Here is a 13,331-nt window from a genome sequence, read left to right on the forward strand (position 1 = left end):
CCCCGGAGAGCGGCGTGGCCGCCGGAAGCACCCGGTGCGAGGGCAAGAGGCAGAGCCGCCATCGCTTGGCAGTGCCTGTAGGACGTCGAGGCCCAGGCCCGCGGCCCCATCGCTCCCCAGGTTCCCCCGCATCCGGGACACAGTTATGCCCCATCCCTGACTGCGAGGCGAAACAGAAAGAGAGCAGCCGTCCTTCCCACCATGAAGGCAGAAACAGCGTCCTCGGTTCCCTGGCCCCCAGCCCTGCCCAGCTGTGGCCTGGGGAACCTGCTGAGCAGCCGGAAGCTGCTGGTGGCGGGGGTCGTGGTGGGCTCGCTCCTGGTCACCCACTTCCTGGTCAGCGTGTGGCTGCTCTGCCTCGTGTTTGCGCTGCTGCTGGTGCTGGGAGGGTGGCAGGGCTCCAGTGCCCTGGTGGGGGCCTCCGGGCGGCTGCACCTGGAGCGCTTCTTCCCAATGGCCGCCTGCTCTCCAGACCCCGAGGCGGAGAGGCAGCTGGAGCAGGAGATCAACCGCACCATCCAGATGATTATCCGGGACTTCGTGTCATCCTGGTACCGCTCCGTGAGCCAGGAGCCAGCCTTCGAGGAAGAAATGGAGGCGGCCATGAGAGGCTTGGCCCGGGAGCTGCGGAAAAGGATGGGCATGGTGGACAGCCCTGCTCTTGCCCAGAGGGTCCTGACGCTCTGCGGTTGTCACCTGCAGAGCTATATGCGGGCGAAGGAGGCGGCTGCAGCAGCAGGGAAGCAGAGCGGTGGGGTGGAGCCCTCCCAACTCTGGGAGGCTTACAGCAGGGCCGCCGCCCCACATCCCGCGGTCCAAAGCGCTGGCGCTGAGGTTGCCTACACACGTCGCATTGTGAGTTCGTTGCTTCAAGGACTAGTGCCAAAGCCCCACTTGGAGACTCGGACAGGACGCCATGTGGTGGTGGAGCTCATTACTTGCAACGTGATCTTGCCACTGATCAGCAAGCTGTCAGACCCCGACTGGATCCACCTTATACTTGTGAGCATCTTTTCCAAGGCCAGAAGTAGTCCAGGAGGAGTGGTGAAGTCACACTGCCCAGCCAGTGCCACGGGGCCCGAGCAGCCCTCGGTGCCCACATCTCTGCCGCTGGTTGTTGAGGTACAGAGTATGCCGGAGGCGAGAGCCCCCTCTCCAGCTGCAGCCCAGGGGCTCCTCAACTGTGATGAGCCAGAGGGACAGTTACGCTCCTCCCCAGAAGTGGAAGAAGGCCATGAAGCTGTAGAGGGAGATTTGGGTGGAGCGCCAGAGGAAAGAAAAGTAGGAAACAGCTCCTCTCATTTCCTACAGCCAGATATCCGAGGCCCTCTGTTCTTATGTGAAGACACGGAGCTGGAATCTCCATTGTCTGAACTCGGCAAAGAAACCATCATGCTCATGACCCCAGGCAACTACCTGTCTGACAGGCTCCAGGATGCCCTGTGTGCCCTCGGGGGTTCCCAGTCTCTGCAGCCTAAGGATGATGAGGGTCCTGAAGGAATTGAAGGAGCCGAGGCTGAGGAGGGTCCAGGAACAGAAAAAGAGACACGTCTGGTGTCCACGTTGAATTCCTGCCCAGAAATCCAGATTGACACGGCAGACAAGGAGGTAGAGCAAGATGTCACCTCTCTTACAACTTTGCTGGCAAGTCCGGAAAGGACCTGCCCACCACGACCCTCATGCTTGGAGAAAGACCTTACCAATGGGGTGAGCTCCCTCGATCCTAGTCTGCCACCAGTTCTGCTGTCCTCCTCTCCAGCTGGTCCTCTCAGCTCAGCAACCTTCAGCTTTGAGCCCCTGAGCAGCCCAGATGGCCCAGTTGTCATCCAGAACCTGCGTATCACTGGCACCATTACTGCCCGAGAGCACAGTGGCACAGGATCCCACCCGTACACGCTCTACACGGTGAAGGTAACAGGACTGGAAATGTGGTCACCCGCTCTAGGCTTGGAATGGGTTTGGAAAGCCGTCAGTGAAGCTGAGGCTCTAAAGGAGAGAGGCTACTCTTTGTTTGCTACGAGTCTGAAGCTCATCTGTAAGACAGAATAGGTTTCTATGCAATACCCACAAACAATCCTAGAATTTCAGGGTGTTAGGAGACTGAGGGTCATATTTTTGAGTGGTTCCCAAAGTATAGAGCCTTGTCCAGAAATTCCCTTTCCATACTTTTTCCCTGCTAACTTATTTTTTAAATAATTATAAACTTTTTTAAAAACTTGATTTGAGAGAGAGAAACATCCATGTGAGAGAGAAACATTGATCGGTCGCCTCCCCCGCACACCCTGACTGGGATTTGAACCCTTCACCTTTTGGTGTATGGCAGCTGTTCTCAACCTGTGGGTCGCGACCCCTTTGGGGGTCGAACGACCCTTTCACAGGGGTCACCTAAGACCATGGGAAAACACATATATAATTACATATTGTTTTTGTGATTAATCACTGTCCTTTAATTATGTTCAATTTGTAACAATGAAAATACATCCTGCCTATCAGATATTTACATTACGATTCATAACAGTAGCAAAATTACAGTTATGAAGTAGCAACAAAAATAATTTTATGGTTGGGGATCACCACAACATGAGGAACTGTGTTAAAGGGTCGCGGCATTAGGAAGGTTGAGAACCACTGGTGTATGGGATGATGCTCCAACCAACAGAGCCACACTGGCCAGGGTAATTTATTTCTTTTTTAAAATACTAGTATCTTCTTGTTTTGGAAGGAAGATCATTTACCTATATATTCCTCAGAAGACAGTAAAATCCTCATTTGCATAAATGATATAAAGGGAGTTTATGTATCAAATGGCTGGTTCAATTAGAGCAACAATTCCCTAAAACAGGTTTTAGGATAGGCTTCCTCTAAGTCTCCTGAGAGCTGTATTTTTTAAAAAATCCTAGGACCCCACTTTGGAAATTCTTATTCAGAATATGTGAGAAGTTGTCAGAATATATATATTTAAAAAGCAGCCCAAGTGATTTTGAGGTGTAGCCAGGTTTGGGAATGTAAGTATTGATAGTGTCCCTCAAGGAGTAGAATATTCCATGGAAAGCATTATAACTCCAAGGTACTCCCAAGTTTGAGAGTTCTACCTGGAATTCCACCTGTTTCTTACCTAAGCCTTTTCCTGGACTGATGGACTACTTTGCTCATGTCAGTTCATAATGAATACCTCTCTCTTTCTCCATGGCTCTAGAAATTTTTAAAACACCAGCCTCAGATCCCACCAACAAGGGAGATTGTTTCTTATATCACTTGCCCACAGCATAGTACCTCAACCAAACAACAGTAACCTACCTCTAATGCAGCGGTTCTCAACCTGTGGGTCACGACCCCTTTGTGATTAATCACTATGCTTTAATTATGTTCAATTTGTAACAATGAAAATACATCCTGCATATCAGATATTTACATTATGATTCATAACAGTAGCAAAATTACAGTTATGAAGTAGCAACGAAAATAATTTTATGGTTGGGGGTCACCACAACATGAGGAACTGTATTAAAGGGTCGCGGCATTAGGAAGGTTGAGAACCACTGCACAAGCACATACGTTGTTCTTCCATAGCGTTTCACTGTAATTTAACTACTGGGTCCAAAAGTCTTCCCCTATACTAAGTTGCACCTTTCATGCTGTTCAAGGTGTTGGCTCTGGGGAGCATACAGTAAAGTTCTTTTTTCCCATATACTGGCCCTACAAACATATGAAGATGGCAAACTTTAACCCCTTACAACATCTCCAATTTTCACATGACATCTAATACAGATGACGTGTACTTAGGAAAAAGAATATTGTTTAGCTCCAAAAATAATAATTCATCTGCCCTGAACAGCAACAACAAAAAAACAAACACTTGTCCCTTTAATGCATTCCAGACAAACAAATGATTTTTGTTCATCAGTTGTTATGAATTATTTTCCCCCAAACTAATATACATAATCACTGATTGAATATAATGGCAAAATGGTAATCTCTTTATAACACCCAACCCCATAATTGAGGGGTGGAAGAGGTAGTATTTTTTTTATCAGTGTTGTACCTTCGGTTTTACACTCTGTCTGGGATTTGTAAAGTAGCTATGTAGCCATTTTTACAAGTGAAAGTGTTTGCAGGAGGGAGCTTTGAGATAGAAGGAGTAGAGAGCAATAAAACTCATTTTTCACTTTCTAGGCCATACTATTGGAAAAAATATCTCATTCTTTAATTCAGCCACCCTTGGACCTTGAGTTGTTCATTACAACTTAGAGCAGCAATCAGATCTGGTAGGTTTGGGAACAGAATAAGAATAGATCCCTTCCTTACTTCTACTCTCCTTTTACTATGTGGCTATTGAGCCGATGCAGTAAACAAATTTATTCATTCAACAGTATGAGACGGCCCTTGACAGCGAGAACAGCAGCAACCTGCAGCAGTTGGCATACCACACTGTTAATCGCCGCTACCGCGAGTTCCTGAATCTACAGACCCGTCTGGAGGAGAAATCAGATCTCCGAAAGTTCATCAAAAGTCAGGAGTTTCCCCAGGCCTGGACAGCCTGCTTACTTTCACATCTAGCCACCTTGATCTGAGATGCTGGGGGCCTGTTGGTTTGTGGCGAGGGTGGAGGGAGAGAATGTAGCATTAAGGGTCCTTTACTCTGCCACCCCTCCTGCATTCAGATGATTTGGGGTTTAGTACTGGACAGCAATGGTCATGTTGTTTCTGAGCTATTCCTTTGCCACCGTATTCTTTGTTCTGGAGTCTATTTAGTTTAAGCTTAATAAAGAAACTTTCAGCCCTAGCTGGTTTGGCTCAGTGGATACATTTCCACTTATGCCTATGAGATAGCATGAGGAAGTAACTCTTCCAGATCCATATATTAATTGCTTTTAAATATTAAAATATCCAGAAATTCTTGCCAGCTTTGCTTTAACAACCAGGTTTTTTAGATATGCCATGAGACACAAGGACAATAAGAAAATGTAATAAAGCCAGGGCCGGTTTGGCTCAGTGGATAGAGCGTTGGCCTGCGAATAAGCAGCAAGTTTATTTTTTAAATAAACAAAGTGTGTTTATTTTAAAAAGCTAGCGATCACCCAAATAAACATTTTAATAAGCTTAGGCATAAATTATGGATTTTAGTTATGCATTTTCTTTCTTAATAATAGCTATGACTGAGCCAAACTTGAAAATATATGCCAGGTTCTCTTCTAAGCACGTTACACATATTTAGCTCATTGAATTCTCATAACAGCTTATGAGATAAATACTATCATTATCTCCACTTTACAAAAAAGTCAAAGAAAGATTAAGCAATTTGCCTAAGGTCATTATTATAGGAGGAATTGGAGCCTAAATTTAAACTTGGGCAATTGGATTTCAGGGCCCTCATTTGTAACCATTGTAGTGTATGGCCTCTTCTGTCTTAATATTAACATTAATAATGGGAGGAGATTGTATGTATTATATCCCTGGGGTACATTTGGAACTTCTGAAATAAACAATCTCAGGGAGATATATTCAACAGTTCTGCTTTGTTGTTTTGTTTTTAGTTCTGTTAAGTGACTATACTTTTTTTTTTTTTTTTTTAAGATGTGAAGGGTCCCAAAAAGCTTTTTCCAGATCTCCCATTTGGTAACATGGATAGTGACAGAGTAGAAGCCCGTAAGAGCCTCCTGGAATCATTCCTAAAGGTCAGCATCCTTCTGTTTTGGCTCTATGCCCCTTTTACCCACCAGACACCCAAGCCAGGGTGGGGAGATGTAGGGGACTAGAATTTCTCTTTGAAGTCCTTCTCGTGTCTTTTGCAGCAACTCTGTGCCATTCCTGAGATCGCTAACAGTGAGGAGATGCAGGAGTTCCTTGCTCTGAACACAGATGCTCGTATTGCCTTTGTCAAGAAACCGTTCATGGTCTCCAGAATAGACAAGGTACTATACGCTCAGCCTTAGTTCTTATCAGAGTGGAGGCAGTGCTTTAAAAATAAGGGAGGTGGAGGATGGAGAGAGGCAGCACAGAGGAGTTAGTAGAACATGGACTAGGATGTTCAAGACCTATTCCCAAATATTGGTTGGATATCAACTTGTTGAATTACAGTGAGCAACTTGGAGGGTACATTATCCCTGACGGTGTAAATGTACACATATCTGCTAGGGACATAGTTATTCTACCGGCGGGTTGTAAGAATAGATCTATACCTCATAGATAGGTGGGGGCAGGAAAGTCCTTCCTGGAGGTGAAAGTCATTCCCAATGTTGGTCACTCAGGAAAGCAACCCCTAAGTAGGACACTAAGCTGGATTTAGATGGTGTAGTCATTCTCTGCTGGAGAACAGAGTGTGGGTAGACTTGTACCTTCTTAAATAGGGTATCTCAGGACCTTTGAAGATGGTAGCAGAAGGACATTTGTATAAACACATTGGAGCCTGCAAGCAGTGATTACCAACTGATTTTACAGTCCCCAAGGCAAAAGTCCGAGGTTTATGTTTATCCAAGGATGTCTTATATTTTTTTAAAAAGTTAGAAAACACCTACTTGTTGGCAGAAGAGGGGCCTTTCTCTTCTCATCTAGCCTTCAGGGGAAAAAATGATAAAGTGGAATTTCACATGGTCGGAGTTGGGCGACATTGACTGCTATGATGAAAGAACTGCAAACTAGAGAGAGTTGCACAAGGTTAAATCCTCAAAGTTCATTCATTGCTTCTTTCAGCATCTACTTACTGCTTGTGTACTGTACTAGCTGTTCATGATACAACAGTGAACAACACAGATAAGGACCTTTCCCACAGACTACAATTTTATGAGCCCAGAGAGCAAGTTATATTGTCTAAGCTATGTTAAGCACATTCATGCTACCCTCTGTGTTCTTTCCTTGGATTGTTATGCCCTAGTCTTTACTGTGCTCTTACTCAACCATTACAGCAGTGATGGCGAACCTATGACATGCATGTCAGAGGTGACACGCGAACTCATTTTTTTGGTTGATTTTTCTTTGTTAAATGGCATTTAAATATATAAAATAAATATCAAAAATATAAGTCTTTGTTTTACTATGGTTGCAAATATCAAAAAAGTTCTATATGTGACACGGCACCAGAGTTAAGTTAGGGTTTTTCAAAATGCTGACACGCCGAGCTCAAAAGGTTCGCCATCACTGCATTACAGCCTTGTCTTAGCTGGGCCAGTTCCTTGTTGAGGATTAACCAAGAAGGAGTTAAAGAAGTCCCGGTGTTGCTCTGAGCCAGCAGTATTAACTGATGAGAGGCACCAAAGGGAAAGTAAATGTTTCTTCAATATTTAGGGTTTCATTTGTTTGTGCATTTTTCTAGCAAATATCTATATGTCATTTTCTCATTCTGAAAAATAGAATTCTTACTTTTCATTGAGGATTGTTTTATTAGTCTTTCTTAGTAGAGAAGTTTATATCAATTTCAGACTTCTTAATTTGGACCTGAGTGATTCTTGTTATTCTTTCTGTCCTAAAGAAGAAAAATTGAATTAACTGGAAAAGCCAGCTCTTTACTCTGTGTGAATTACACTGAACATGTTTATATTTTAAATGTCTCTAGACATATTTTGTATTTTGATAATCTTCATTCTTTCTGTTCTTCATATATTTCCACCTATATTACTTCTGCTTATTCACATCTTGGTGAAAGAATCAATTTGGAAAATCATTCTTTTATATACAAAGAAAGAAATTGAAAATGAAAAATATTTCACCAGCCTTCAGAACTCTCGGGTTTTTATTTATCCCATTGTTTGTTTCAGCCTCTTTCCCCATGCCATTGTTTATCTTACTCTGTGAGAAAGGGGAGAACAGTTGCCACTGAGTTACTAGCTGGTATCTGACTATGCTGATGGCTAGGGCTCCACTAGATAGCCTAGCTGTCTCCCCATCCTGATTGGATAAAGCACCGTGAGAAAACTGCTCATTCGGTGGTTTCTGTCTGACTCTGCACCTCTGACCCCTGCAGATGGTGGTGAATGCTATCGTGGACACCTTGAAGACAGCATTTCCTCGCTCTGAACCCCAGAGCCCCACAGAGGAGCTGAGTGAGGCCGAGACAGAAAGCAAGCCCCAGACAGAAGGCAAGAAGGCTGGCAAGTGAGAAGCCCTTCAGTTGCCCAGGGACTCTTGCCCAGTTCTCAGGTTGATCCCCAGTCCTCAGCCAAAGCCCATCCCCAACTCTCAAGCTCTAGAAGAGAAGAGGTGGGCCATACATATTAGTTTTTATGCACAGCTAGACCTTGAACTCTTCAGTGCTCAACTCAAAGGAGCCTGAGATCCTGCATAGGCAGCTCTGCGGAATGTTTGTCTTGTCATGAGAACCCAGGGCCCAACTGATGAGGGATTTGTGACTAGAAGGAAAACTCTAGAATATGGGTCTTCTCCTTTTTTGTTTTCCTGGAAAATTGAGATGTTCTTTCCTATTAAGAGCTAAGGCTTATAACTGATCTCTGTTTACCATCTTTTCTGGAAATCTTGGCTCAGAAGTTGCGTATGCTAGCACTAAACAGGGAATGGCTCAAGTGGACACCTGCAGCACCCATTTTAGTAACTGGTTATGCCTGCTGCTCTCCTGCACCAGGTCTCAGATGTTCCCTGGCAGTACTCAGAGCCAGCATGTGGAAAGGAAGGGCACCACACCTACCTTACTGGAAACTTCCTATCTGTATATGGGCCATGATGGAGAGAGAGAGAATGTGGGGGGTGGAGTGTTTGTGTGTGTGTCTGCTTGTCTGGCTGACTGTCTACCTTTGTCTCTGTTCATGTTTCATGGGCCGCAGTAACACAAGTCTTAGCCTTTTTTTCCTGGGCCTATACTTTGACCGGTGCTTATAAGAATCCTATCCCTTGCCGTAACCGGTTTGGCTTAGTGGATAGAGCGTCGGCCTGCGGACTGAAATCAATAAAATATATTTTAAAAAAAAAAAGAAAAAAAAAGAATCCTATCCCTTGAAACACTGAGGTTTGCACTTGGAGTCCCTTCCCCGGTTTTATTTGGAACACAAGGGGAATAAGATAAGTGGATGTGCATAAAGGTACTGATAGCAACAACAAATGCCACTTGTCTGACCTTCAATAAATATTTAATGAGTGTGTAGTGTGTGCTAGCACTCTTCTAGCCTCTGGGAATACGACATGGCAGACTGGTCCCTCTTTAGCATTAGCTAAACCCCTTTTATAGATGCACTGTAGACAGCTTAGTGCAAGAATTGCACTGTATATTAAGACTTTCCAAAATATATGTTGTTTGGAAGAGTTCAGGGCCAGGGCTGTTCTGGCAGCTCTGAGCCCTATAAACTCCCAGAATAAGTATAGGCATATTCGTTTTGAGTATTAATACTCGTAAGCCCTTCATATGCTAGGGCAAGGTCACGAATTACATCGTGTTACTGCTCTTTGTTTCTATACCAGGTCCAGATTGAGGTTCTCATCCAGTAAGATCGCTCCAGCGCTGAACTTGGCCAACGCACAAGAGAAGGTCCTCTATGGTCTCCAGGAAGGCACTGTGGTGAGAAGCTCCTAGAGAGCTCCTGGCATCTGCAGCCAGGATGTGGATCCTGAAGTTATAGGCACTTGAGACCTTCTCCAAAGTCAGAAAAGACTGAGGTGCCTGCTAAAGGACTTACCAGCATCTGGGTCTCTAATATTTAGTATAAAAGTATTTTCTGCAAGGTTGGCTTCTCAAGGGCCCTGGGTGTGAGATAATGTATGACAGAATGAGAAAGAAAACCCGTTCTTGGGAGAGATCAGAGAACCCAAAAGTGTTTGTGGCAAATGCAAATACAAAGGCATTGGTTTACTTGCAGCTTTGCTGAGGTGGTCACAACATCAGTTGGGTTCTGTGCTCAAGATATGTCTTCAGGGAAGGTACAGGGAAAACCTAAAGTGCTTTGGTTGCTCCTCTGCTTTCTGCACTCTATGTGATGTGCTGCTGGCTCTTTCTGCAGGAGTCGGAGGTCCTATCCATGTCTGGGATGGAAGCCTTTATTGAAAAACAGACAAAATTACTAGAAATGCAGTCAGCAGATGCCCCAGAAAAGGATCCTGACCATACGCCCAAAGGCTGTGTGGATGGTGACATGTCAGATGCAGCCGCGCCAGCCCAAGACCTCAGCAACAGTGACCTGGGTGAGTGACAAGATCGCACCACAGAGAAGGGAGCCAGAGCACAGTCCACTTGGGACTTAGGATAGTTGGGATTCATCACTTTTAATTTATCTTCTGTTCAGCTAAGTAAGCCATGTGTTTGAGGTACTGTGCTGAGTGCTGGGATGCAAAAAAGAATCCGACACAGTCCCCAGAGCTGAGCCAAGCAGAGGAACAAGGCAGAAAAGGCAGGGAGTTCCAATCCAGCAAAATAAGACCCATGTTTGCAGTCTCATTACCTTGTTGAAGTTCTTTTTAGCGTGCTTCAGCTACATTTGAACTGCTCCCTTTACCTATTCCCTTAGTACCTGTGGTACCACTTTCCTGGTTGGTCCCTTCTCAGTCACTTTTGTTAGCTCCCTTATTAGCCTTCCACAGCGTTATTGTTGGCTCTCTGTTATTACTCTGCACACTCTGCCTGATGATCTCATTAGTACTATTGGCTTTAATTCTACCACGTGTACTATGATGTCTAATATCAGATGTATTTCCACCCACTTGCCTATGGAAATCTGCACTGAGATATTCCATAGGGCAGTGACATACAAACATGTGCAAAATGGAATTCATCTTTTCCCTGGACCTATCCCTTTCATTTTATTTATTGCCATGGCAGCCGACACCACCCAGTTACCAGAGAAAGAGCAGGGAGGGAGAAGAGGTGAGGACACGATTCTCTCCTTACAAGCATTTGAGGCAGGGCAGGTTTGCTTCCCAGAGGAATGAAGAGGAAAAATTGGGAGTCCTGGAGATTAATATGTTTGCTAAACTAGAATTGTTAAGAAGAAAAATGTTTAATTGCATCAAGATAAAGGCTCCCATTGAAAAAAAGGTCACAAAATCTTATGTTCAGAAGGAAAATAAAAGTTTGATTTCATCATTGTTTCTCTCAACTTAGCTATGTGAAAAATGGAATTTACAACCCCATCTCTTCACATAATATCTCACTTGTTAAGTAAACCAAGTATTTTGACATCAAAAGCATTAGAAAACTGTAAGAAATTATAAATAAGAGGGAATGGGTAAAACACTAATAATCCAGCCCAAATCAAGACTGTAAATTTTGAACACCATATCTCTAAAGGAATAGTTTCTTGCTTCCGGTCCTTTTGGCTAAGATCAAGTCTAAAGGAGTAGTGAATGCCTGAGTAGCCCTTTTTCTAGCCCTAAGTGCTCATTGATAGAAATTTTATCATTTTTTTTCAAGAGCACCTGATGCCTTGTTTTGCTTTCTCTTATTTTTTACTGTTATGACTAATTGTCACCACATGATGGCAGCTCTGTGTAAATACTAACCCTGAGAAAGTAATAGAATTCAGGAGGATGACTAAGATGCAGAATGATGCTACTTTCCAAGGAACTCAATAGCCCATCTTTGAACAAATGACTAGAAAGCAAACACATCAGCTCCCAGGCCCCCTTGAAATACAGTGCAGAAGAAAGAAAATATTTTTTGGATGGGATTAAGAAGGTAGGTTTTATTTCTAATAGATTCATCCAAATCTGAAGTCATTTGTGTTCTAAAGAACCCTTAATGGAGGGGAACTTGGGCAAGCTAAGAGAATACCCATTGGTCCTAGACTAACAAAATTATTGTCAGTGATTAATTATAGTAATATTAGTCACAGCAATAGCATCAGATAGCTAAGATTCATTCTGGAATATTATGTGCTCCTGAGAAAGTCTCCTGGGAACCAAATCAGAGGTGACATGGGACCCCCTGAACAGGGTTAGAGAACAGATACTTCCATCCATACCTATCTCTATTCAGGAGACTTCAGTTTAGCATGGGTGTGAGCTCCTTTGTGGCCAGTCTTTGGGATAGGAAAGAAATCAGTCACTGTCCTGGCATTTTCCCAAAGGTGTAGTGCTTTTCCTAGAACCACATGTCATCTCAAAATCAAACTGCAGCTTCCTGGATCCCAACCCAACAGCTCTGTGTTACGGAGTTGCTTTCAAAGCACTTTTTAACAGGAGAAGAATCCGAAGTCTTTTCCCAAATCTGCTGCCCACACATTTCTCTGATGCCTGGTGGAGGCGAGTGGAATATAAGTGTGGAAGAGACTGGGCCTTGCCCGTTCCAGTTAGTCACCAGTTGTGAGCACTTACCTGCAACAAAATATATCTACTCCCTGGGGGAAATACAAAAGAAACAGACCTAGGCAAAATAATTGTATACAAAATATTTTTTAAAAGATCAAAATGTTTTACTAAGTGACTAACACAAACAAAAGAATTGTAAAGAAAGACCGAGCCTATCACTGAACTTTTTAGATATGAAGTATCTTGATATGATGTAAGAACTGATGGATTACAAAAATACAGGATAAGATAAAGTGCATTGAAAGATGTCCTCCAGTATGGGTCTCTTCTGAGTTACTTTTGATGCCTTTTTATTCTCCGTAAAGAAAGACCAAGCCTATCACTGAACTTTTTAGATATGAAGTATCTCTTGATGTGATGTAAGAACTGATAAATTACAAAAATACAGGATAAGATAAAGTGCATTGAAGGATGTCCTCCAGTATGAGTCTCTTCTGAGTTACTTTTGATGCCTTTTTATTCTCCAGGAACAGAGACGGAGTTAGCTGACACGGCCCTCGATCTGCTGCTCTTGCTGCTGATGGAACAGTGGAGATGGCTGTGCACCGAAAACATGCAGAAAGTTCTTCATCTTACCTTTGGGACCCTCATTCAGAGGTAAGACTGGTGAGTTCCTCACATTGGACGGAGTGGCCATAATACTGCATTCTCCACCAGGAAGGGGAAGGGTAGAGTCCAGGAAACTTGTGGTCATGAAGGAAGGTAGAGTCTCTGCTCCAGAGGTACAGAAATGAAGACTGCCGGGAGAGTACCAGAAAGCTTGGGTTCATCACCTTGTTGTCTTACGTTTGAATTGACTCTGCTTCTATAAGGCTTCTGACCTGATCCACTGGAGTCACAGACACTGCCTATGATTTAAAAATACTTCATCCAAACTCTTCCTACTCCAGGATCAATTCTCCACCCAGTTATACTCCTAAGCCCTGTATCTTTCACCTTTTTCCAGTGGACATTTCTTTTTAGTGATAATATGTAGTCAGTGACAATCAAAATAAGAAAGATGAGGAGAAAACAGATCGGTGCTCTCAAAGATTATTTTCTCGGAAAGGGGTGTAAATGTTCACAATTAAAGAAGCACTTACTGCCACAGG

At 43.7% G+C, this 13,331-nt stretch overlaps 1 protein-coding gene across 3 annotated transcripts in view; it reads left to right on the plus strand.

The window, feature by feature from the left end:
- The first annotated feature begins 6 nt into the window (after positions 1–6).
- SNX19 (sorting nexin 19) overlaps positions 7–13,331 on the plus strand; it is a 32,720-nt gene continuing 19,395 nt past the window's right edge. For 2 of the 3 annotated variants that reach the window (XM_005863011.2, XM_014537038.1), the window contains exons 1-8: positions 7–1,911; positions 4,371–4,509; positions 5,575–5,675; positions 5,793–5,912; positions 7,958–8,088; positions 9,403–9,499; positions 9,939–10,119; positions 12,708–12,837. In XM_005863011.2, the coding sequence (XP_005863073.1) occupies positions 202–1,911; positions 4,371–4,509; positions 5,575–5,675; positions 5,793–5,912; positions 7,958–8,088; positions 9,403–9,499; positions 9,939–10,119; positions 12,708–12,837 (2,609 nt within the window). In that variant the 5' untranslated portion in view covers positions 7–201. Of the gene's footprint in view, positions 1,912–4,370; positions 4,510–5,574; positions 5,676–5,792; positions 5,913–7,957; positions 8,089–9,402; positions 9,500–9,938; positions 10,120–12,707; positions 12,847–13,331 lie in introns of all 3 variants that reach the window. The other variant, XM_014537039.1, reaches the window with a different exon arrangement.

Source organism: Myotis brandtii, unplaced genomic scaffold (assembly GCF_000412655.1).
Source record: "Myotis brandtii unplaced genomic scaffold, ASM41265v1 scaffold170, whole genome shotgun sequence".
NCBI classification, from domain to species: domain Eukaryota; kingdom Metazoa; phylum Chordata; class Mammalia; order Chiroptera; family Vespertilionidae; genus Myotis; species Myotis brandtii.